General features: G+C 36.2%; 1 protein-coding gene across 1 annotated transcript; it reads left to right on the forward strand.

The window, feature by feature from the left end:
- Positions 1–26323, forward strand: tup (LIM1_Isl and LIM2_Isl domain-containing protein tup). Its single transcript, XM_068289608.1, has 9 exons — positions 1–877; positions 21437–21626; positions 22643–22773; positions 22877–23065; positions 24694–24814; positions 24879–25041; positions 25111–25326; positions 25417–25612; positions 25686–26323. The coding sequence occupies exons 1-9, from the start codon at positions 745–747 to the stop codon at positions 25964–25966; spliced, it is 1620 nt and encodes a 539-aa protein (XP_068145709.1). The 5' UTR covers positions 1–744; the 3' UTR covers positions 25967–26323.
- The last annotated feature ends 1050 nt before the right edge of the window (positions 26324–27373 follow it).

Genomic DNA, 27373 nt, shown 5'->3' on the forward strand with positions numbered 1-27373 from the left:
TCTGCGCCGTTAGCATCGTACGTACTAAGCGCGTTGTCTGTTTCTGGCTTTAACATCGCTGCTGCTGCTGCTGCTAATGATAATATCGTTGTTGTTGCTGTTGTGCATACTAGTCGTCATCGCATCGTCGTCGTCGTAGTCGTTGTCGGCAACAACAACAACCACAATACAAAATACAAACAACAAAAATTCCACCCGCAATATATATACATTTATATATATATATCTATCGTAAATCCGCAATTCGTCGTCGGGAATTTCGTGTCACCTAACAAAAGCCGTCGCCTTTCATTTTTGGATACGAAACAATTCTCTTTTCTACCTGTTTTCCGCGGGATTAGTGTCTCCCTTTCCCATTGTGTGCATTGTGTGGTTAAACTAAACTTAAATCGCGTCAAAGAAAAAATAATTATAATATATACCTTCATGTATATATATATAGTGCCTTAAACCGATCAAAAAGAAATATAAAGAAAAAGTTGCCCAGAAATTGCAAAAATTTGAAATCATAAAAGAAAAAAAAGAAGAAAAAGTAAAGAAAAAAGGAAAAGAAATCTTTGCTCAATGCTCAACCAAACGACAAGACAACGTGAATTTTGAGTTTTTCTTTTCCATAATTTTCATATATCGTTTAATATAACCGCCTACTCCCCCCCGCCCCACAACGAGTGCGATATCTCTTCGTACACATCCCCCCCCGAGTGGTTTCGGTGGTTTTGCCAGTGGGTTTTGTAAGCCAAATATATGGTAATGGCAGAGATTGGTGGCCATTTGGCTCACCAGCTACCATTGCACAATCACAATCAAACTGGATTACAGCCATCGCTGGTGATGAACCATCACCTTGAGTTGGATTTGCATGGACATGATGTGATAAGTAAGTATTAGAACCTATCCTAAATACAGATTCCAAAGAGCGGCGGTAATCAAATCATTGCCATTCACTTGACTAGCCAAAAGCTAAGCCATTTACTGATTAACCGCGTATCACTTTTTCTCCAAATTGTTGTCATCATATCGTTTAACCACTAATAAAGCTATTTAAACGAGTTAATGACTTATTTATGGCTATTGTCGCAATTCACCAAACAAACGAAAAAATAACCAAATTATATACTCTACGGTACATTTATTTTGGTACCTATGTATATATGTTTCAAATTAAACTGCCATTAAACTTAAAAAAAACTGTATTAAAATCACGCTGCTCACTTTCACAAAAAAAAACAAAATAAACGCACTCATTTTCGACATTAAAAACTAATAAAAATTTGTGTGCTTGACAATTTGAATTAGATTAGTTAGTTATTCGGAACTTGGGTCCAGTGATTGGATTAAAGAATACATTAAAAACATATATATATATATATATATATGGATATACCTAGTCATTGCTATATATCGCATATAGATCAAAGTTCATTGTGAATAAATTTTTGCATCAAGGCTTTCAATGCCTTAAATGTCATGACTTTTGGTCAAGTCCATTTGTAATGAAGGTTTTCATTGTTTTTTATAGTCCGATCTTAAAAATTTACCTTGAATTTTATATTTATCATGTATTGTATAGCAAAAATTACAACAGAGTAAATAAATTCCTTATGTAATTTAAACAAAAGAAATGGATTCTGTACAGAATTTTAAATACACAGCGAGTTCAGAATTCATTTAAGGTCGATAAGACTTTAATTAAAGTTTAAAATAAACTTTTAGATTTAATTTTAAACTATTTTTTATAGTAAAATAAATATTTATGAACATTTTTGTGATGACAGTATTAAAATTTAATTAAAGGAAGTCAACATGACAACTTTTCCAGGAACTTTATAAGAAAATCTATTGCTATTCTACGCTATTGATTGATTGGTTCAGGATAAGAATAAGAAGTTGTTCTATTGTAAATTTTGTGAATCTTAACCCTTTTGTCTTTTTAATAAGGTTTTTTGAATGTCTTCGATATTCAGTGTTTCAATTCTGCTTCAATATAATGTTGTTAAACCAAACAGATAATGTCATCATAGTCCTTATTCATATATAGTAAAATATTTCGAAAAGATTATTGAAATCAAGAAAACAATTTCAGAACAAAACAAACTGACATTTCCTTAAACTTTTACAATATTTATATGTAATATTTTTAATGAATTTTAAATTCTAAAAAGAGGTTTCTGATTTTGTTAAGGAATGGACTGAAATTGTATAAGTTCTAGTGATAAAAACTTTAAGTACTTTAACAAAATTTAGGTCATGAAACATTTGTTTATAAATTACTTAATAATAAACCAGTAAACTTTCCAATTAAAATTATGATTGATATCTAAATGTTAATGTCATAAAATATACAAATTAAAAAGTTATTAACCTTTTTTTGTAACTTTCTGAGATTATCGCAGCCTCAGAATCTAGCAACAAAAACGAAACAAAAAAGCCAAAACCCTTAGCCTCTAAATTAACTTATAAATTATAGCTGTATTTATTTATAAATACATAGAAAGAGAGAGACAGAGAGAGAGAAAGAGAGTTAGAGAGCGCGAAACAGAGAGAGAGAAAGAGAGATGTTGTAGATATTGCTAAAGCAAAAGCTAATTAAACAGTTGAATGACATTTTAATGTTGTGCAATTAAAGTTAACAAATTTATTTGTTTCATTGCGTTAAATAAATATTTCACAAAAAAATTTGCCATAGAAATGCATTTTGCCCAAAAATTAGTTGATAAATTTTTAAAATCCGCATCACACACGGCTCCTGCCCCTCCTCCCCTCGTGGGCCACACCAATAAAAAGTGTCATTAAAAAATGTGACAAAAATCTATAAATTTTGTAAAATTTCCTGACAAAATGCGTGTAACCAATAACAAAAATTGACCACAAAAACTAACACTAACAACAAGAACAAAAAAAAAAAAAAGATTGAAAAATCATAAACATAAATTAAAAATGAGTTATAGATACATTTGTATCTATTTCCATGGCAGTTGACTAAATGCACATCCAATTTGTAACTAAATAACTGTGTGAGCAAAAAAATAAAAATAAATTTACAAATTCATTTAGTTAACTAAACGCAGATACTTTAATTTGCATTCAACTGACTGCAGATACATTTGCATCTAATAAAAGAATTCAATTGTTTTCTTTTTGAGAACTTGACGAACATATTCAATTTAAAATTTTAGTTTCAAATCAAATTAAACTATTAACATACGTGCCACAAAAGAATAGAGAAAACTTTAAAAGTTGCGACTGTCTGCGACTTGAACTAATTTTAGAGATACATTTTAGCAAAATTATAAAAAAAAAATCCAATCCACTCAAGGCAGAGATACATTCATATGTATCTATGTGTATTTCTATTGGAAAATATCAATTGCATTTAACTAAAAACAAAAAAAAAAAAAACAAAAAAATGAACAATTTCATCGTTTTATGTTTTAGTTGCTTTAGTTGTTGTTGTCTTAGTTGGTGTTGTTGTGCTATTTGTTTGCCAGTCCCAAGTTGCGTATTGAGTCTTTTGTTTGTTTATTTATTTGTTGATTTTACTTTGCTGTAAACATTTTAATGAGTTTTTCATGTCAAAATGCCGCCCCTCCACTGACCCCCTAACCAACCCACAAACCGCGCTGCCCCCCTTACCACCAACCCACCAATAACTTCACCGCACAGCGTCTCCACATGTCACTTGCTAACTTCTCAAGTAGTCGTTAAATTAATTAAATATAGTAAAGAAGAAGTATACTAAACAAAAAGTGAGAGAGAGAGAGAGAGAGAGAGAAAAAGCACATTTGTTTTTTTTTCTTTGGCTATTTTGCTTTTGTTTATTCAATGTGACATTTTTTTTCCATTTAATGAAATGACTACAACAGAATCTGTAGCCTATTCCTAGGCGCTACCATGAACTAGTTTCTGGTCTAGTATTTTTGGATAATAAAATCATCTAACTTTATGTATGCAGCAGTCAAGTTGCGAGTCATAAAAAATTGACAATTATTTGCGGTGATAAAAATCAAACGATTTTCATTTTATGGTTTTGCCAATTAGCCGCAAATAATTTGCATAAAATTGAAGGATACCAACCGAAAAAAAAATAAAATATAAAAAATACCATGATAATTATTAAACTAGTAGGGCAGAATCTTCCTGTGTGGCTCACCTTGTTGTTACGTTTTAGGTTAACTAATTTGTTGCATATATTAATTACATTTAAATTGCTGACATTATTAATCGTATGCTAATTTTTGTGTTTCATTTCGAAAGTTAATTGTGAAAAATTGGCTGAGCAAATGTTTAACGTTTGCCTCTCATCTACGAGACAAATACGTACAATAATTTGACAAATAATTTGTAAAGTGTCAAACTGAGAGTAGCAAAAAACAATGTGGTTAAAACCGTATAAGGTTAAAGCGTTTGTTTTGCTATTTAGTATTCCCATGGCTAACAAAGTAAAAGGTTTGATTTTATGTTTCAAAAAAATTAAAGTTATTTATGAGGTCCTAAAAGATTCAGATATTTCAGAGAGAGGATAACAATAAAATGACACACCCAAATCCTATCTGTCTGTCTGCTCCTTTTATCTATATTTTATGAGTTCCTATCTGAAATTTTTTCCTTAGTTTTTGCATGGTCCCATTTCCGGTCAGTTTGTTTTATATGTATGTATACCTTACCATACCTGCCACTTGGTGGGTGATAAAGTTATTTAGGCGCAAATCATAAATTCCCAAAAACCCAAAAAAGGAATCCCTAAAACAAAAAAAAAAAAAACAAAAAGCTTATCTGATTTTGCACTTCAGTCTCGGGACACTAGATCAATATGTGTGTGGGGTAGCCATGAGAGAACCTGATTCTGGAATCAAATGAAACCAAAAACGAACGACAGCTGTGCGCCTGCGCCTTGTGCCCGATGTCACCATTTGAAATGCATTTGTGTATATGTGTGTGAACAGACTTAAGAAGGGGAAGAACAAGAACAAGAAGTTATATACAGACATGTATATTCTTCGAATGTATCTCAGCTTTGGCTCAGGTAAATTTGACTCAGAAATTGGTTCGCCTTTAATTAACAGCTCTGGCTTTGGCTTTTCGTATCTTTTTTCTTGTCGAAATTAGAAAATTATGCTTGGAATTTCCGTTCGAGAATTGAGCAAAAAATGAAAAATAAATAAATGGTGGATTCTGTTTCTTTTACTTTTAACTAATCAAGAAAATGATAATGAGAAGGCAACGATTTGGCCATAAGGAGGCACAAAGTTTGGGAATATCAAAATTAACTTGAGGAAACAAATCTTTGTTTAATTGGAAATATAAAGCTAATATTTTGATCTTTAATTTAGAATCAAAAAAGATTTCTGTGTACGATGCAAAATGATATCGAACAATTCTTGTATTTAGAAGAAATTTAGGTATATTAAGTGAGTAATTACAATGAAAATTATTAATACTTGTGTGACTTTTTCGCATAATGTTTTCCTTTAGACTCTTTTTGGTGTTTTTACTGTGAAATTCCTTTCCAAATAAATGCAATTCAAAAGCCTCAACTTACCGGGGTCATATTAAAGTAAAAACTGCCGACAGTTGCCGCCTATTAAAAGGCAATTAAAAAATATTTCAACTCATTTTTCTCTCTCATTTTGGTTGTTGTTAAAGTTCATTCAAAGGTGTCAGCAGCTTGTCAGACAGACGGAAAACCAGAGGGGAGTGAAGGGGAGGGCAGGGCGAGGTGCAAAGGCTGTAGCTACTGTTTGGAATGAAAACGAACGAGAGAGAATCATATTAAATTTCAACTTTGGGGGCAGAAAAAAAAACATTCTGTGTGTTTAAATAGTGCGAGAAGAGGCAATAAATCAACAAATAAAATAATGCCAAGGCAAAAAATAAGTTGGCCAAAAGCAACTGAAATGCCACGCCTGTTAATGGCGTGACTGCAAGGCCAAACCCCCTTTTTTAAAAAGAAGGGGGGAGAGGGAGGGACCCAGTTCATCGTGTGAGAGTTGTCCTCTCTCCAGGCGCTCATTAAAAGTGCGGCGTTTGCATTTCCCGCTGGGATTTTCGGGGTGTGGGTGTGTAGAGCAGAGCGGCCTGAGGGGAGGGGAGCATATTTAGTTTTCGGTGGCTGTTCACCCGCTGAGCCATATGACACCTTACACACACACACACACACACACTCGCACAGCTGTGTGTGCTCAGGTGCATCATCATATGACCAGGTCCCTCGACTCACAGTTGTTGGCCTTTTTGGCATGTTGCATGCAACATGCAGGTCCCCTCACCCCAGCCGCCCATTCAAGCGCCCCATTCCACCACCCCTCTTCACATTTTAATGGCGTCGTTTTAAGAGTTGGAAAAAGAACCCTTTTGGATGCTCTGCTCTCTTCTTTACCTTTTATGAGTGTCATTTTTATAACCTAACCAATTTAATGACTAATTAAGCATAAAGGCTATAAAAAAGAAGTAGAAAAACAACAGAAACAAAACCAACAAGAGTCAACAAACAGTCATACTCAGCAATCACAGGATGTAGACAGAAATCTAAATCAAAATCTGAGTAGCTCGTACTTGTGAAGAGGTGGAGGAGATATCTTCAAAAACTATATGCCGCTGGCGCCACAAAGAAGTGGCTCATATATGTATATAATACTTAAACACTTCAAGTTCTACTTGAGAGTTGCTTGAGTTGCAATTGCATAAGACTTGCATATCCCATTACATGAATTACTTTTCTCATGGCGACACAGCGACATGCATCATCAACATCTTGCAATTAGTTTTTACCCAACTCACACTCAAATAACGTCTTCCTCTGTGTCGCTCGATGCGACCCTCCGTCGGGTTTGTCGTCTGGAAGTAGGCAGATTTTTCGGCTATCAACAGGTTGACCGCCCTCAACTCGAGGATGGCGACGACGAGTAAAAAATAAATATGGTAGGAACCCTCGAGGACCGCCCGCTGGTGTTTGGTTCGACATGTCGCGCCGCGGGGCAACTCATTCATTCAATATTATAGACCAGACGCCAGACAGTAGCCTTCTTAGCCATGTTACGGCAAATGACCGAAGCTAATTACCGTTACCTGGCCAAAATATTTTGACTTTGTCCAGGATATGCAACGTGGATATTTCAATTCCGTTACCTGTGTCTCTGTTCTCTTCATTTTGGTTCGGCTCATTATGACAAATTGAAATGTTGTTGCCAGTAAAACTGGACAAACAACTTGGCCTAATGATGTGGCCACCAGACATATTATATATATACATATGTATGTATGTATGTGTGTCGAAGTAAATATAAATTATGCCAATCCTGTCGAAATGAGAAAGGGGCAAATTGTTTCTAGCCATAAAACAGATCTTTTTCTATTGTCCTTTAAGACTTTTCTTTCCATCACAAATAATACGAAATTTTATCAGATTAATCCATTAAAAATAATCTCTTTATATTTTTGTCAAACATTTATTAAAGACAAACCCCCTCCAAATTCAAGTGATATGAAAAATTTCTCCATTATACTTGCATCATTTTCAATTAATGAGCCATGTGTTCTGAAACCCCGAAAATTGGTTTCAATTTATCACGAAAATGTTGAGAACGTTATGAAAAAAAAACAAAAAATAACCATTTTGAATTGCATTTTCAGATGCTCCAGTTTTCTATATATACATATGTATGTTTGTTTATTCCACCCACCGAAAACAATCAACTCTTTCCCCCGTTTTAGCAATGTTGTAAAACAAAATGTATCTCATTATGTGAAATTGAAATGTTGTCTACCTACAACAAACCACACAAAGAAAAACACAGACAGATCACAAAATGAAGCTAAGGTATCGATTTCTTGATACCCTGTGGTAACTAGAAGAGAATAGATGAAAAAAGATGGAGATGAATAACCCATTTGAAAGGTTGAAAGGATTTAAGAACAAGAGAGACACAAGATAATCATCTTTGTTAATTCCAGGATTAGTCAAAGAGGCAGGTAACACAAAAAAACATGGAAAGAGAGAAAGGAAACTCTTTGATGTGATGTCCTTGATAAGTAAGGAATACAGGGAGCTCAAATTTATAAGGATTTTCTATAGATAGTCAGTTATACCCATCCATTTAGGTTGATCGAGGGTATGATGAAAACCCACCAAACAAGTTGCCGTTTGCAGATTGCTCCGATTCCGCCTCGTTTTTGTTATTTTTATTTATGAGGAAGTTGGCGACGAACGTTTTGTCAGGGAAGTGGAGAAGGTAATAAGTCTTCGACCACCTAAGCGACAAATGAATCATGATGGCAAAATACTAGAGAACTCGGTTCAGTAAAGGACATATCAAAGGGAGTAACGGCAGAGAGAGACAGAAGAAGAGTGAGTTTCTGTGGTCATAAAGCAGGCCTACTTAAAACGCCATAAAACCAACAATTTACTATATGTAGTCTGTGGTAGTAATAGTATGCCTTCATTTCGAACTTCATTCGAATCGGCTCTTGTGTTCATTTTCAACCTGGACCTCAGTTGGCATTGGCAATCAACGCCATGAACTCGAAAAGAGAGTGAGTCCCAGAGAAACACTCGAAACATGCCGCTGCGGTGCAATGCTCCTTTGAAATTCAAATTTTATGAAGCTCATTAAATATAAATTTGTCGTTCGGCAGAGACAGAGACGAGAAGACTGAACGCACACTCAACACACACACACACACACACACACTCAGAGCGAGAGAATTGGAGAAACGCAGGGAACTCGTTGTCATTTGGTCTCCATTGCATCAGTCCATGGGTTGATGCGTTTGCTCCGGCTGCTGCTGCTGCTGCTGGTCCGCTTGTATACGACACCCAAATAAAATAATATAAATTAATTAACAAAACGAAGCCGACGAAATGAAGTTCAAAAAATTTGCATGAACAACGCACACACAGACGGAGCCTTTGGCGGCTCAAGTATCTGAGAGTTGCCCTTGCGTGTGGGTAATCGTATATATGTATATATACTTACATATCTTCCTATATATATAGATATATATATACATCTGTATGTTTGTATAATGTGGGTATATTAAAGGATCAGCAAAGCGATGTGTGGTTAGGCAAGGGAGTCGAAGTCGGAGTCGGAGACGCGTTAAATGGGCATTTCGATCTCCGGTTTGATGGTGTTGCCATAAAGCAGCGGCTTCTTTTAATGAGGTCTTAAGTTTTTATAACGGTCCACCACCACGACCAGCACCACCAAAGCAAATGTCTATGTGTCGATGGAATGTGCCCGGTCTTGGCAACATGTGTCCACATCTAGCAACATGTTGCCAGCTTAGTTGCATGCTGCCATAGAAATTAAAGATGAACAAGATGCTATAAAACTCGCCATAAATTCTCCATTTAATGCCAAAATGAAAGAATTTAGCAATTTTTTTAATTACAATTATTATTTTTTTGAAATAAAATTATGTTGATGCCCAATAAAATAAAAGGCTTTGCTGTAAATTATGAGAAGAAATTACTCTTTGGGCTTACTCATTTAATGTATACTAAAATTAAGCCGAATTTTTCACTTCTTTTCAAGAGAATAAACTTTTAAAGCTGTCAATTGTAAAACGAAATATGACACTCGCAGGTGTGAATGAGTTTATGGTTTAAACTAAAATTGGTCTTAGATATTCCATCAGGCAGATCCCAAATAGTTTAGAAAGAAACTCTGTCTTTTTCTTTATGAATGAATTGTTATAGCTTTACCTAGTCTATGAAAAATTTGACGGAGTTCCACAATGGAAAAACTTTTCGCTCTTAAAAATAAGTTTTTCTTACTTAGAGTGAACTGAATTTGAATTTAAAATAATAATAAGTTAAATATACAATCTCTAATTTGACGACAAAAAACCAAAAGAAATTATTGGAAATAACAAAGTCTTTTAGTGAGAAACCTTTTAGAATTTATAGTCACGATTAGTTTTCTATCTAAATAATGAGTCAAACACAAAAAAAACAATAAGAATTGTTTAAAATGAAGAATAAAGTTTACAAAAAATGAATTTTAACATTGTATCTGAATTTAAACCATAATTCATCCTTATGTTCTCATCGTTCTCTAATATTATTTGAATAAGAAGAAAGCAGTTTCCACCTTTCTTTTTCGCTCTCGCTCTCTGTCTTGAAAATGTTTATAAAAAACAATTACTTAAACAATTAAACACCAAGGAAAACCATTTAAAATATATTTCAATGTAATTTTCATTCTCACTGCAATCCTTTGAAAAAAAATGTTGCTAAGGCATGTTGCCAAGCAAACACACACACACAGTGAAGTGTACGAGAGAAAAGGTGCATTGGAAGATATCTGGGGTGGTGGGGTTTCGGGGAAACCATGTTCAAGTGCAAAAAGGTGCACGCATGCGCAACAACAACTTAAACATCGCCTCCCCCTGCCCTTCCAGCATTCCTCACCTTATTCTTAGGAGAGGTTCCAGCAAGGCAACAGAAAAACAAAAAGAAGGCAAACAAGACAATGTTCATCGTTGGTTGTTGGTTCTTGGCTGGCCACCGGCCTAAGGCATAGGGAAGGCAGGGAGCTTGGGGAGGTGTGGCATAGCATGTTTGCGCAATATTTGCGACAAATAAAGCATAAAAACTGTTAAAGTTCACACGCATCAGGTCAAATATTTACATAAGCCGCCTGCCACACACACCACAACAAAAACAAAAAAAAATAAATAAAAATAAAAATAAATGTAGAAAATGACATAAACTGGAAAAGACTGAGAAAATATGTCGACAGTTTTCTTGGATTTAAGCCAGTCAGTCCAAGCAAGTCTTTTGGCCAGGCTAATTAGCCAAAGCCAATAGCTATTATGATAAAGAAAAACCGAAAAATTCTCTGAAAAAATTGTGAAAAATGTAAAAATAAACAATTTTTTTTTTTTTAATTTGCAACCGGCTTTGAAGCCATAAAAGGCTAAACTGCATTTTGCAAATATTATTTTTATACCATACACCCATAGGGTGAAATGGTATATTAAAGTCGCCAAAATGTATGTAACAGGCAGAAGGAAGCTTCTCCGACCCTATAAAGTATATATATTCTTGATCAGGATGAACAGCCGAGTCGATCTAGCCATGTCCGTCTGTCCGTCCGTCCGTCCGTCCGTCCGTCCGTCCGTCCGTCCGTCCGTATGAACACGCAGATCTCGGAGACTATAAGAGCTAGAGCCACCAAATTTGGTATGTATACTCGTGTATTATGCACGCGTACAGAGTTAATTGGAATTTCGGCCACGCCCCCTTACGCCCCCAGGAATCACATAAAACTATTTTTCTTAAAAAGTATAACAGCTAGAGACATCAAATTTATTTTGTATACCCGTTTAGTTAGCGCGCAAAAACTGATTGTTCAAACTTTTTGCCACGCCCCCTTACGCCCCCAGGAATCACATAAAACTGTTTTTCTTAAAAAGTATAACAGCTAGAGACATCAAATTTGGTATGCAGATTAGCTTGATAGACGCGCAGATATTGGCTATTTAAAAATTTTGCCACGCCCACTTCCGCCCCCGCAAATTAAACAAAACTGATTTTCTCAAAAACTAACAAAGCTAAAGTCACCAAATTTAGTATGTACACTGGCTTAGTATGCGCGCAGGGTACATCTATTTTCATATTTTGCCACGCCCACTTCCGCCTCCATATTTAAGAAAAAACCGATTTTCTCCTGTAGATTTTTGACTATCGCATTCAAATTCGGCAGACTAATTATTCTTATCTATTTCTACAAAACTACCGAATTTTATTGAAATCGGACTAGAAACATGCAAAATATGCGTATGAACGTATTTTACAAAGCAGTCCACAAGGCCAGAATTGGCCGTTGGCTAGTGGCGGCGCTAGAGTGCTCGTATGTTCGTAGAGTGAGCGAGATAGCACATACTATGAAACATGTAAAAACAATTTAATAGACATACATTTGGTTTTCGAAATTTGAAATATTTGTTTCGCCTGGTGTATGGTATACCCAAGTCGACGAGTCGACTTACTTGCTTCATTTTTATTATTTTTGTTAATTTTTAATTTCTGTTTATGGCTTAAATACCCTGTAAAGTATAAGGAGTATTTAAATAAAGAGTATAATTGGATAAAAGTAAATATCTAAAGGAAGGTTTATATTATGAAGGAATTGAATCAATATAGGATTTCTGGATAAAGGATTCAGTTAGCAATATTTTAAAGAATATTTATTAATATCAGCAAATTATTTTAAAGCTTTAACTTAAGCCTTTTTAAAGCCTAATAGATCCCTAGTATGCGACTAATTAAATTTAACTTGCTAAATAAACTCCATATTTCTGTAGCCCTTTAAAGTTTGGTACCCATTAAAAGAGATATTGCAAGTTTTTCATAATTCAGCTAACGATTTTTCCTGTTTACTTTGGAAAGTTTCATTTTGTTAACCTAGGACTAAAATGTTACACCTTAACTGCTTGCAGGGTATAGACAAGTCGAAGAAATTGTTTCAGTTTCGAAATTTTGATGCCTTTTAATTGCCAGTCAAGCTGAAGTCAGCTTTTAGCCCCGATTTGACATTAATTTGACATATTGAGAATTTTTTGAAGTGAAGTGAAATGAAAGGCACAAAGACAACACCGAAAAAACACACAAAGGAGATCTTAAGAGATGTGAGTCTGAGATGTACACGTAATTTTGTTTTTCTCTCAGTGTTTTTGAATGGCTTTCTTTTGAGGAGTGAGATTGAAAGAGGGCGCCTTGTGTTAAAACACCATAAATAAATGTCGTGCGCTTATCAGACACACACCCAAAAACAGAAAGACAGGGCCAAAGGAGAGAGAGAGAGACAGAGAGCGAGAGAGAGAGCGAGGGTATAAGAAATCCTGTGTCTGCGTCGGCGTTTACCTTTCCAAAGAAGACAAATGCGTTGTCAACGCAACCTGCCTAATAACCCATCATGATCATCACTTAGGGCCAAGCTGGTTTTCTGGCCTGAACAAGAAGCTCAGCTCGGTCAGTCAGTTGAATGGTCAGCCGATCGGTCTGTTGGTCGACCAGAGAGACGACACTATCGCCGCTTGTCATCTGTCTGCAACACACGAAACACGCAGCGAGGCGGTGGCAGAGCCAAAGTCAGAATCCGAGCCTCAGATTCTGTTCGTTTCTCTCCATCTCTTGCATCGTCGTCGTCGTCGTCGGCATTTTGTTTTCTTACCACACAAAAAGGTCATTTCCGTTCTTGCTGCAACACTCACTTGATCCCCCTCTCTCTCCCCCTCGATCCCACTTTGGGCCCCCCCCATCTCTCTTCTCTTTTGTGGCCTGGCATAAATTGTTGCAGGCCCATGTCCATTTTGAGTCCAGGCACTCTTTGATGTCGCGACTTCTACTCTTTGCCAGCGGCCTCATCTTCTACTGCTGCTTGTCTCGTATTCAAATTTGGCTTCAATAAAACGACAGCCAACAAGTACCAAAAAAAAAAAAAAACAACAACCAATACCAATACCCACCACAACAACACACGCTTGAATCGATGTTGTTGTTGTTGATGTTGCCTGGCAATGGCCAATTCGAAAATCAAACACTTCAAAGTGACTGCGCGGCGGCTTCTTTTTGGTTTTGGTTTCTGTCCATTTGTTGATGTTGTTGTTGTTGTTCTTCTTATATGAGTAGCCCCCATCAAAGAGTTTACAAAAGAAATTCAAATTGTTTGCATTGATCAGTTATTGGCTGGCAGATTGTTGAGTTTAAACTCTTAGCGATGGCAACTATGCGACAAATATGGGTTTTTGAAAATATTTTTTAAGTGTGTAGAACTAAAAAGCATTAACCATTTTCATAAACAACAAATGGCGAGGATTATTCATTAAAAAGACATTTTAGACTCTCATCACTTTACGAAAGAAATTCTAAATATTTATTTATATTGTTTAAACTTTACAGACTTATTGTTAGTAATCAATCATATTATGAGACTATGAGAAAGAAATTTATTTGAAAATGAGAGTTTTACTTATGTAGTAATTCAGTTGACTAAAATCTAATCAAACCTTATATAAGTTAATACAAAAATAGGAAAAATGGTTAAATGATTTGAAAATCGCTTACTTGAAGAACAATTCTCATAATATCTAAGCTCACGCTATCATCACTATACGATTATTACCTTTACGAATTCGGTATACAACTTTTGCCTATATTTTGCTCTCTATCTTTGTGTTCTTCTCACTTTTCTACCTTTCTCTCTCGCCCAGTCTGTGGGACTCTTCATCTTATGTTGGTGTTTTTTGTGTAATTAATTAGTCAAATTCATATACCAGAGAAATATTGAATCGAATGAACCTAGGCGGTGTGGCTTATTTGATGTGGCTTTTGCCCTACCCCACCTCTCTATCCCACTCTCTTTGTAGAGACCATAGCAAAATTAAGATAATGTTGTCATTGTCAAAGCAACTGCAGTTAATTAAGCCAACTTAAGGCTTGGCAATCATCATTTAGACATGACATGGATACCCAAAAACGAAGAGAATCCAGAGAATGCAAAATTTAGTTGGCCAAGAAGAAGGGAAAACAAATCAAAAACCACACAACTTCCTTGACAAACAGACCGAAAGAGAAAGAGAGAGAACGACCAGAAAAATGGGGTGTGGGTAAAGGAGAAGTTAAAGGACCAGCCCACGCTCAAAACAATGGCCAACAACAACAACAACAGCAGCAGCAACAGCAAGAAAGACATGGCCTAATCAGTGAATGACCAAAACCTCAGTCGCAACTTGCCTCAATTCTCGTCTCGACTTTTGTGGTATCTACAAAATTGATGAGTCTGTCAAAATGTGAATTCGAATTGCCCTGTTCGAAATGTCCAGACCCAGACCCGTGTACACAGTGACTGAGACCCATACCCAGTCTCAGGCACGTGTTTCATAAAAAAAAAAAGGTTCGTTCGAGTTGTAGTCCTCGCTATGGCCCTGTCATCATTAATTTTTTAAGCGTTCTTGTACCTGGACACCAAAAATTTCGTATTTCATTCTAGGAAAAATGACAAATTTTCCAAGAAGTCACGCGGCCCGTGCAGAAAGAGAGATTCATTCGCTCGTTCGTTCGTTCTGTCTGTTCGTCCGTCTGTCTGAGTAGAATTTTATGAGCATGTGAAATTCCTAGTGAAGTCAGTAAGCGGCACTTGCTATCTGTGACTGAGCTTTGTTTTTGTAGCCCCCCTCCCTGTGAAACCACCTGGCTACCAATTCTCCACCCTTTTCCCATTCGATTGCCGGGCCCCAAGACTCTAACAAATATGCCATAAATCAAAAGGTAGCCCCTCCATCAAAGTGGAGACACACAAACAGTAGTTGCTTTTGAAATCGCGCGCATATCCGCAGTGCTTCCATAATTTTTGTTGCCTCATCTCTGAGGCTTCTTCTGCTTAAACACCGAGTGTGTGTGAATGGTGTGTGTAGTATGTGTGTGCGTTGGGTTTTGGTCCAACTTGGAGGCTGCAATCTTATCGATGCTTTGCATTTTGCATGTTGGCTGTTGTCGACAACAACAACATGGCTGCAAAACCAAGATACCAGCAAGAAAGGAGAGAGAGAGAGAGAGAGCCAAACACAGAGAGTGTGAGTAAGAGAAGACATCCTTTGGGATGTCTGGCCATCGGCCATTGCATTGGCATTGGCTACCTACCAACAGAACCTCACCTCCAACAACAACACCAACTGGTTACCTTCAATGCAATTTTTCTTGTTCGATTTTCGATTTCATTCTCCTCACCTCCGTTTTGGGAGGCCTTTGTAAGATTGCCGACATTGATAAGGAGAGAAAACACAACAGAAAGAAAAAAAAAGGGAAAAGATGAGAAGCGACAGGGCGACTAGGTGGCAGCTATGCATGTGGCAAGATGCTGGGCATACGTGTCCCTCACCTGATTTTAGTGGGCGTGTGTGTTATACATATTTGATATGTTTATTGGCTAGCCAAAGATTGATCAAAGAGGGAGCTCTTCATACGAGACAACAGTTACCCAAGAAACACATTAAATGAAACAAGAACCCATGACAATTGGGATTCATTCAACTATATTCTACAGGTTCTTATAACTAAAGCTTAGCTCTAATGTTGAAACAATTTACTCATTTATTAAGTGTTTCTGCATTAACTCATACAAGGAATCGGCTTTCTCATCTAATTCCACATCAATAGATTTTGCCTTATAGGAGAAAATGAAAACTTTAGAGAACTTTGGAATACCAAAAATGTGCCAATTTAGGAGTATGTAGTGTATTCTTCAAGTATAGCGATGCATCATAATCTTTTATACAAATTTTGAAACCTAATAGTTATCATCTGATTAATCTTGAATATCCTGAACCTCTTTATCAACGAGATAGTTGTGTTTCGGTAAAGAGTCAAAACAAAGTACATATTAACTAGCTTTTGGACAATCGTAAATTTGTGATAATATTTGAAATAGAAAAGGGTATATAAATGATCTTTCATCCAATTTCTATTTGATTTTAATTATAAACTACTTTTTACTACTTAATTGCAATATTATAAAGTGGCTGTAGATGAAATTGTACCAGAATTTATGGGATTTCCTTGTTTATGGTGGTCAGGGGAATATCATTTAATAGGCATAGCGTGTTGTTTAATTAAAATGTAATCGATATTGTAAAACAAACCATCATTTTTTTTAAGTTTCTGTTTCTGGCTATCAAAATTTGTACCTACAGACCATTCATGCAAAGTCATAAAACTCGAATTTAAAGCCAAACAGCTAGCATAGAAATTTGCATCTTTTTGCTATCAAGTTGTTTAATTGTAAAATTTATAGCCAACAGAGAGACAAAACAAAAAAAACACACACACACACATACACACAGAAACTAGTTGGCCAAGAGCGAGTGTGAAAAGGGGTAGAAGGTGGTTAGAAGGCGGTGGGAGGGAGACAAGGCAAAAACGACACCGTTTGACATGCAAAATTGAAATATACGCAGCTTGTAAAGCGTTTGCTCGTTAAAAGTGAAAAAGCCGCAGTAGCCGCATGTGCCACACTCTACGACCAGTGGAACCAGAGAACCGCTGCCGCATCCATCCATCCAACCACCCACCCACTCGTCACAATTTTTGCCCACCAAAACCGCCGACACAGTCACAAAAATTCATAGACGACACAACACGAGACAAAATTGCATTTTGCGTTCAATGTGGGACGCGGAGGAGGAAAATGCAAAAAAGTAGAAAAACCGAGTTGAAAAAAAGGAAACCTGCGACGCGCCATTGCCACCCCCCTTACGCTCCACAACCCCATCACACACACACACACACAGACACCATAGAGAAGCCACCCTCGAAAAAGGCAACAAAATGGCAACATAACATGCAAAAGATACGCCGCAAAAGCGGAAAAACCCCCCAACACACACACACACACAGAACCTCGAACCCCAAGCGAAGGAAAAAAGGGAATAGTGAGAGATCCACGGTGGGGGAGAGAAAGAGAGAGAAAGAGAGGCGCAGCAGTTGCGCTTAAATTCCCATTACGGCCATAATGGCTGTGGCTGTGTTCGTGTGTGTGTGTGAGTGTGTGCAAATGTGCGTGTGGGTGGGTGAGTGGGTGGCTGGCTAAGGAAAAATGAAAACGGTCTGCGCAGGATCATTAAGGCGGACACACACACCCACCGCACTCCACACTCCAACTTTCCCTCGCCCCCCATCCAACCTCCTGTTAGACAAACAAATGAATGCGAAATGTCAAAAAAGAAGAAAACCCAAAAATGTTACGCACAACGCTGAAATTTATACAAACAGAGAAATGAACAAAAGAAGCTGTCCAAAAAGAAAAATGGTGGCCAAGGCACATCACATACACACACACACACAAGCAAACACACATCCATATGAGGGACTATATATGGGTAAAGCTTATATATAGAGAGCCAGTAAATTTGTTGTTCTTCTTTTCTTTTTGTTGAAAGCGGAAAAAAGGCACATGCCAAGGCAAAAGCTGGGCAAAAATGGTAAAGATGGTATCGGAAAGGGGAACGGGAATGGGAGATGAAGCAACTTTTGGCGGAGGCTGGAACATGGAAGTAAATGCTGCTGGCTAGCTGTCTGTCAGTCTTTCACTCTGTTTCAATCTGAAGTACTTGAAGCATGAAAAGCAACAAAAACGCAAAACAACAAAAAAAAAAAAGAAAACTTATAATACGATGAACGGGAAAAAAATGTTACCCGAACGAACAACAAGCAGCCAAGAAAGAAGAAAAAGTTAATTTCCCATATTATTAGTTTGAAGAAGTTTCATATACACTTCAAAGAAAGGAGACTAAACTGCCATACAAGAAAATAAATGTTAAAGCTAGTTAGAATATATATACAAAAGAAAATTATATAAATTTGTATTTCAGAAATGCTCTTTGCTCAAAATAAACTTAAAGTTAAGTTTGATTTTGCTTTTTAAACAACACTTAATGAATAATGAAAGTTACACAACACTGTCTAAGAATGGTCCAATAAAATCCTTAACATTTTTCTATTGATCAAGTAGAAATTTCCCAAAATGCTTAATTTTTTAATAAATACTTAAGTAGAGTTTGTTTTTCAAAGTTTAACTAGTTATAGAATTATTTATTCCTATTATTATTTCAATTGTTCGTGGTAGTGTTAACAATTTAGAAAGTGGGATGGGAATTCGCTTAAAGTTGGCCTTGAAGATTAGTCAGCCTTTTATTTAATAACTGAAACAGGGACTAACAGGATCTACTAGAAGACATCGAAAGGATTTAAGCCAAATAGTTACTCTTAATGTTAATGACAAGGCCAAATAAGGACAAATTATTAACCAAGTTTAGAAGTTAATTAGGTAAAGAAATTTAAGAAAGTTTTTCATTGGCACAATGAAGAAAACTTCGATACTTTTGCTCTCCTCCTTTCTGCAATTTCGACTCTTTACTTGGAGTCTTCAAATCTCCAGTCCTATAAAGTAGGTTACAATGATTTGTATGTAGAGAGACTCCTTTGTAATATATCATTTACAAGTGAATTATGAAACTCCACCCACATATACATAGATTAGGCTGCAATCTCTAGAGATATGATTTGCAATAAGAAGCAGAAAGCGAGAGTCACTGTATTTCTAGCATCTGCTATGAGTTGTGTTTCATATATGTCCAATATTTTTCATCTTACGATTGTCAAAATTTTCACAAATTCCAATTTGTCATATTCTTTTCGCTGGGAGAAGAGTATGAAACGGCAAAAAAAAAAAAAAACAAAAAACAGAACAGAACAGAATGAAAAAAATGTTTAGCAAAAAAGAAGGAAAAGACGAAAAAAAAAAAAAGGCACAAAGAACGAGCAACAACAGCGGCAGCCAGCAACTTGTCTGCTCCGCCTTTATAAATAATTCATGTGTAGCTGTGCGAGTGCAAAAGATACGCAAGATACATACAAACAAAGATACAAACATTCATACACCCAGAGCAAGCGACCCCACCAACCGCCCTCCCCTTGGCCCAACCCCTCCGCCATCTCTGTCTCCATTCTGCTGTTTCGTTGAAGAGATACACGCAGTCAGCCACGTTTAAAGATACAAGAGGAACTACAGATACAGATACAGACACAGTATTCCTTTCCTTCTCTCTCGTTTGCTTGCCCTGTGTCCCTCTATTGCTCTCTATTCATCTCCCTCTATGGATATGTGTGTTGCTGTGTGTGTGTGAGTGTGTGGGGCTATGAAACATTTGAAACGTGCTAAACGCGCGTCAAAGTTTTTCTTAATTTTTCATCGGCAAAAGAAAAAAATATATGTAAAGAAAAAAGGAAGAAGGAAAAAAACTTTTTTTCCTCGTTCGCTCTCTCTCTCTGGCTTTTGCTTTCTCGCTATGTCTCTTTCCCTTTGCCAAGGATAACAGGGCGCATACGTATTTACCCCAAAGCTTTGACTGGGGGGAAGTGGGAAAGCCGAGGGTAGGTTGAGAAACTTGCCTGTGTGTACATAATGTGGCAATGATTGCATTGATTTTTTGCGCTAGCAAAACTTTTATTTTTTTTCTCCTCTGTACTCGAACTCTGAAAGTCGTTCTCGAAACGAAACGAAACGAAAACTTAAATACTTGAAAATGGCTGCCATTGCTGCCATTTGGCTTGGGCTACAGGATTTATGAATTTTTCAAATGTTTTCTCTTTCCCCTACCCACCTACCCGGCCGCGCTGCAAACAAAGTTTTCTTGAAAAAGTTTTCCATTCTGGGAATGAGAATGGAAGTGGGGGGGACCTCCAACATTGAGAGAGCTGAACACGGAAACGAACACTTGGGTAAACAGACTGAGATTATTTGATAACTGTTTGTTAATTAGCACTGCCTTAGCGCCCGTTGTTTACGTTCAGTTACTTATAATTGGCCGAAAATGAATTGAAAAATTTTTGTGTTTCCGTCGACAAAGTTGGCCCGAAAAAAAAGTGCACTCAGCCAAAAAGAAGATTAGTTAAAAAGGAACATAAAAATTGAAAGAAAAACAATGTTTTCAAGCGACGGCAATTGAAGTCCTTAGGGACCTTTATACCATGTGGAAGGAAGTTACTAAATTCTTTAAAAAGAATAGAATATTACTTTAAACTGTTGTGGAAATTCTAGGCCAAACTGAAATTTGCTAAATTTTTTACCTATGACTTAGCTTTTGTCTAAAGAATTTTAAAAACATAACATAACATAAACATGTCGATGTATTGAAAACTTTAAACTTGGTTATATAAACCTAATCAGAATCATTAATTCAATTTTTTATTCTTAACAAATTAAGTTTAAATTCTTCTATGGGTGGGTACGTGTTCAGAGTTACATCACTTAGAGTTAGTGCTTAGAATTTGTTAAACTTACTCTTGTCGTTTCAATAAGCATTTAATTAAAAATTTAACTATTACAGTTAGGTTAGTGCCTTAAATTGACCATGACCTTTAGACCATGTCTTTTAAACGACATTGAACTTTAGCTTTAATTCATAAGCTGCTTCTTTAAATGCAAAAAGTTAAACGAACAAATGGGGTCAACTGTTTAATAATTATAAATCGAATGAGTTTATTTTAAGAATGCCAATTTTCACAATTTCAAATAAACAATTCGCCAAAGTACTTACATAATTCTATTTATTTCAATTGTTTCTTTAATTAAATTTAAAAGCAAGAATTCAATTTTTGACCCATTTTCATAATTTCATATAAGTTTTAAAGCAACAAAAATGGTTGTTTGCTTAAAATACTGCCTTATCTTTTTGTGTTAATCAACACTGCTTATCGCATTGGTTTCACAGAGTCAAGAAATCTTACGAATTGAAGGTCGATTTGATTTCTAATTTAAATGGCTTATCAGACTTTGATTGCCACATAATCTCAATCGAAATCCTTGGATATTGACTTCGATTTCGTAACAATTTATGTTCTAAATAATTAATTTTGTTTCAATCTTTTTTTCAGAAAAACAAAGACTATCCCATTGTGTGGGCTGTGGCGGTCAAATCCACGATCAGTATATATTACGCGTTGCACCCGATTTGGAATGGCATGCGGCATGCTTGAAGTGCCAGGAATGCAGGCAATTTCTGGACGAAAGCTGTACGTGTTTTGTGCGTGACGGCAAGACCTATTGCAAGCGTGATTATGTTAGGTGAGTATCCTACTTACAATTAGATGGAAATCGGTATAAGTATTTGTTGGAGACACGTGCCCATCGAGTCATGCGGTCTTGTTACCAATTGTAGCAACCGTCTCCCACATAACTGCCAGCCAGCCGTTTAGTTTAACCATATTGTTGGCTCTGGCAATTAGAATGATCATGCCAACAGAAAAAAAAAACTGTTTCGAATTAGGCAAAGATTGATTCGACAGCTGGTGGTTCTTTTGATTTCATCATCGCTAAATGTATGACGTGCTATAAAACACTTTTTTTTTTTGTTTTGCTCCCCTCTCTCGGTACTGCCAAACGGGCAGTACAAAAAAAAAAAATAGAGAAATAAGAGTCAGATATTTATATATTCGTAATTTCTTGTTTTGTTATCATAAACTGTGCGCTGACGCTATAACTATTTGCCAGGCAAATCTTTGAATAATTGATTAACACGTGCAAAGCTATAAATTAACACTTTTTCCCCATACACAAAATGATTGATGAACAACGACAACGACAACGGCAACGGCAACAGCGGAAGCAGGCAGCATCGGGAGGGCATTCAGTTGCCATTGTCGGCTATGTCGGCCAATTCGCAGATACAAAAGCGAAATTATTATTTTTTTTTTCTTTCTTTTTTTTTTTTTTTACATATTTCGAATAGTCATAAACAAGTTGCATAGCGACGAACGATGAACTCATAATGAAGGTTATTTACAGCATCGAAAAAACCTTTCAGCCTTTAACTGCATTTAGAATTGCATAGGGAAGATATTTTCATTTAAAGCTATTCGACATCAATGAGATTATCTCAAACATTTGGAGATACTTTGTAAAACATAATACAAGAATATCATAGTCAACCTCATTCATACTCAGATACTTTCCATCCATTTATTCTCTTTGGATAGACACATTCTTTCAGTCAAAGTGGTTTATAAATCTAGGATATATAAGAATCCTTCACATTTCCCCTTAGTAATAATAATCATATTTTTAAACTTTCTTTTATTCAGATTATTTGGTACAAAATGTGATAAATGCGGCAACTCCTTTAGCAAAAATGATTTTGTGATGCGGGCAAAAACGAAAATCTTTCACATCGAATGTTTTCGCTGTTCGGCATGTGCGCGACAATTGCTGCCAGGTAAATTGACTTTCCTTTCATTTCCTTTCCTTTACCCCTCTCGTACCACTTCACATTTCATCTCAAACAAATTGCTAATTGTTTGTTTTGTTGTTTTCTTTAGGCGATGAATTCGCGTTAAGAGATGCTGGCGCTTTATATTGCAAGGAGGATCATGATGTTCTTGAGAAATCATCACAAAGCAGTTTAACATCATCATCAGTGGAGAGCAATAACAATATTAGCAGTAGTAACAACAATAATACAAATCTTAGCAATAATAACCATTCCAGCGAATTGGGTTCAATGTCAGGTGAGTGTCAAACCTAAAGTGAACTGAACTGAACTAAACTGAAGTGAAGTGTTTAATGGGAAAATAATCATGAAAATGGGGTTCAAGTTAATGTGAGGTGGGCTGGCATGTGCCAACATAATTGATAGAAACACCTTGACCACAAAATAAGCTAAGCAGCAAGAGTAAGTGTGAGGCATTCAATGCTTAACAACACTGGAGAAAAGTGTTACCAATGGCTTTAACTAACAATTTTGGTAAACTTATTTTGTTAATTAAACTAAATTAGTTAGCACTAAAGCGTTCTACTCATTTGTCGGCGTTTCATGAAAGACAACTCGCTCGTGTTTTATTCTGAGAAAAACAGCATTACATCCTTGTAAAAGCGATCTAATGTCAATAGAAATCGGCAAACGTCAAACAATGTATGACAATTGTCAAACCATATCGTCAACATAATCTCATTGTTTAACCTGAAGTCGGTTACGACCGTCGACGATCGACTGAACGAAGACGTTCAGTTCCAGTCAAAGTCAGAGACAAGAGGCCTTATCAACACATGCGGCGGTCTTGTCAAAAGATGTGCCAAAGCACGTGTGCGGGCTCCACCGCCCAGAGACAGAGACAGTGAGAGAGAAAGAGCCAGACAGAGAGGGAGTTCATCCTCACACACACACACAGGGAATTGGCAAGTGCAGCAAACAACATGACAAAAAAAAAAAAAAAAAAAACAGAGTCACACTCAGCGTATTGCATTGAAGCGTTCAAGCGGGCAAACATTGGCAACTTCTTGGGAATTTTTTTCGACTTATATGTTTTCTGTGTGTGTATGTATTTGCCGATCAATCGTTGTGGATCGTATGATCATCAATATGTCTTACCTACCATTCATAGTTCCACTTTGGGGGAACACTTGCCTTGCTGTTTATTTTCAACTCGAAAACGTTATGCACCGAGTAGAAGTCTCCTCCATGTAGTCAAGTATTTGCCAAACTGAATGTCGGCATTTCTAGTCTTTGAAGTCCCCAAGACTCGGAGTTCAAACTCGTCTCAAACTAGTCATAGTCACTTCTCATCTATGTACATACAAAGATACATACAAACATGTGTGCGCTGTGCTTTAATTTGTATAAAAGTTTTCAATACTTGTATTATTTTCTATTTTTCTCAACGGTTTTTTTCTTATGTTTTGTTCTTTTTTGCCAAATTGGCAACTACCCGAAACAATGTGATAAGGTGATCTATCAAAAGAAGCACCGCCCCGAAATGGTTATCATCATCAGATCTAGTCTCCTTCTTTGCACCCACCCATTGATAGATTTCAAATGGCTGATAACAAATTTGTCAGAGGGGTTGTGAAACACGACTTAATTACAACAATGTCGGCATTTGTCAATGATCAATGATCTTGCTTCCCCCTTTGATCTGGAAACGATACATACATGGGTTCCATATGCTATTTTTGGGAATGGAAATTTCGCTCTCACTTTCGCTTTGTTCCGTACACTTATTCTCGAAGGCCAAACCACAAGGAATTTATCAAGCACTTCAAAGTGTTTTTACGTTTTAAATTTACTCTCGTTTCTGCAAAAACAGAAAATTGTTTAATGTGTATGTATTTTTATTGTTTATTCTCTTTAATTTTATAGATTCTGGCAGCGAATCGGGCTCACATAAAAGTATTAGGGATAAACGGCCCTCAGGTCCATCGGATGGAAAACCGACCCGTGTGCGGACCGTGCTCAATGAAAAGCAATTGCATACCTTAAGGTAAATACTTCTATATTAAAAATGAAAACTTCGAATAGATATTCACATTTTCGGTGATTTATAGAACCTGCTATAATGCTAATCCGCGACCTGATGCTCTAATGAAAGAACAATTGGTTGAAATGACAAGTCTCTCACCGCGAGTCATACGAGTTTGGTTCCAAAACAAACGTTGCAAGGACAAAAAGAAAACCATACAAATGAAATTGCAAATGCAACAGGAGAAGGTAAGCTACAACAAAATAACCGAATCAATTTCAAAGATCTGATATATGAAATTTCCTTTTCATTTAAAGGAGGGTCGCAAATTAGGTTACGGAGCCATGCAGGGCATACCCATGATAGCCAGTTCTCCAGTGCGTCATGATTCTCCATTGAATTTGCAAGGATTGGATGTGCAGACATATCAACCGCCATGGAAAGCCTTAAGCGATTTCGCTCTGCATGCCGATTTGGATAGCAATGGAGCCATCAACACCCATACACCTGCATTTCAACAGCTGGTCAATCAGGTAAGCAGCGAAATCAATCAGGAACCTAACCGAACAGATCTTTTAGATCATTTTCATTAATTTGGTTTGTTTTTGTTTTGAAAATTTCAGATGCACGGCTATGATTTGAATGGCATGCCCGTATTACCGCCACATCCGCCACATCAGGGACCACATCCACCGCCGCCTGTCCAACAAATGAATGGACCACCTGGGCCAGGCGGTAGCAGCCTAGACTCTGGCATTACCTCGCATCATCATCCCGATAGCACAGATTCCTATGTGACATACCTGGAGAGCGATGACAGTATGCAAGGCAGCCCATAGACTCATCTATAGAATACCGTATCTAATTACAGCCTTTTATTTGTTGCTCCCAGAATCCAAACTGGCGCTGACACCGTCATCCTCGTCATCGGCATCGGCTGCCACATCGATCTCCTCGCCGCCGGCGGCTTCAACTGGCGGCGTCGGTGCCGGTGCCAGTGGAAGCGGTGTCATGGGTGTGGTGGGCGTAGGCGTAGGCATGGGCGTTGGCGTTGGCCATGGCTGCGCCTCGAATCAATCGGCCACCGAACAGCTAATGCAAATGCTGCAAAAAGTAACCGGCGGCTCCGGTTCTGGATCCTCCAATGCGGCCGCTTCCCATGCGGTGCTCTGAGCTCACATCATGCCGAGAAATCGAGTGACTAGCATGGAGCAAAAATGTTTGCCGGGCTTTGTGCAATCCTTCGCATTTTGTATTTGATTCGGTGCCAAAAAAAAAAAAAGAAAAACGAAAGAAAAAATTCAATTGTAGTCGGGGTCCTGGGGTCCATCTATGTCTTAACTCTTATTCTTATGTATATTATTCAATGTATATTTTTGTCCTCATTTTGTTGTGTAATATAAAAACTTTTTGTTGTTCATTTCAAATATTAAATTTAAAAAAAAAAAAAAAAAAAAACAAAAAATGCTCACACACTTGAAAAGTTTTAAATTAAATTAACAATTTTTCAAAAACAAAAAACTATGAAAAAAAAAATAAAATCAGGTGGAAAACTTGCTGAATAATTAAAATTTTAAGCGGTTACAAAAAAAAAAAAAAACTTTTCTTAGACGTACAACGTCTAATTTACGTTTCGGTTCAGAAAATAGTTTTGAAAAGTTTTTGAATTGTTTGCAAGCAGTGCAATTGAAGACCTGATTCAAGCAGTTTTTCTACCTGAACAAAAAAATTTGCATCGATTAGAAAATTTTCATTAAATCATACAATTTTTGTACATAAATTTTATAAAAATGCAAAATAAAAACTTACAAAACTTCATCAACAATATGAAAAGAAAACGAAAGAGAAACAAGGAATCGAGAAATATTGACTATAACAAATCCTTGAATGTATTATGTATATATATTGTATACATATATATATATATAAATATTAACTGAACTATAAAGAAATCAAGAAATCTTGCACTTGGGAAACTGTAAATCGAATTGAAACTTGAAAGGAAAACCAACTAAATTTAAGTTTATTAATTAAAAAGAAAAGAAAAAAAAATTGTAACTAAAATCTAGACTTATTTGTTAGTTTAAAGATGAAGAAATATTTCCGAAATGCATTATTCAAATAAAAAAAAAAATTAAAGCAAATGAAAGAGAGTGAAACGGAAACACAGAGAACTGTAGGACAGCGAAAAGTACCAAGGATGTTTATAATATTATTAAAAAAAAGAAAACCCTTAAAAAAGCAACAAAAAAATGAAACTTGTTTCGAAAAAAACAACAGCAAAAAACACAAACTAATGTATTTTCAATAATATTTAACTAATATTAATTATAAAAATAATGAGAAACACAGTAAATAAGTAATTTTAGTAACTATAGAAAATGTTTAAATGAAATTACAAACAAAAATAAAACAACACAAAAAAAAAACCACAAAATAACAAAAATAATTTAAATCGTTTTCTTAAATATTTAAACTGCTGGTCTGACACATGTTTAAAAGGTATTATGAAATATAGCAAAAGTAATTAACTAAAGTAATCAGGTTCTTGATAGTGAGTCTTATATCTTTGCTACATCA

Source organism: Drosophila tropicalis, unplaced genomic scaffold (assembly GCF_018151085.1).
Source record: "Drosophila tropicalis isolate 14030-0801.00 unplaced genomic scaffold, ASM1815108v1 contig_1187, whole genome shotgun sequence".
Lineage (NCBI taxonomy): Eukaryota > Metazoa > Arthropoda > Insecta > Diptera > Drosophilidae > Drosophila > Drosophila tropicalis.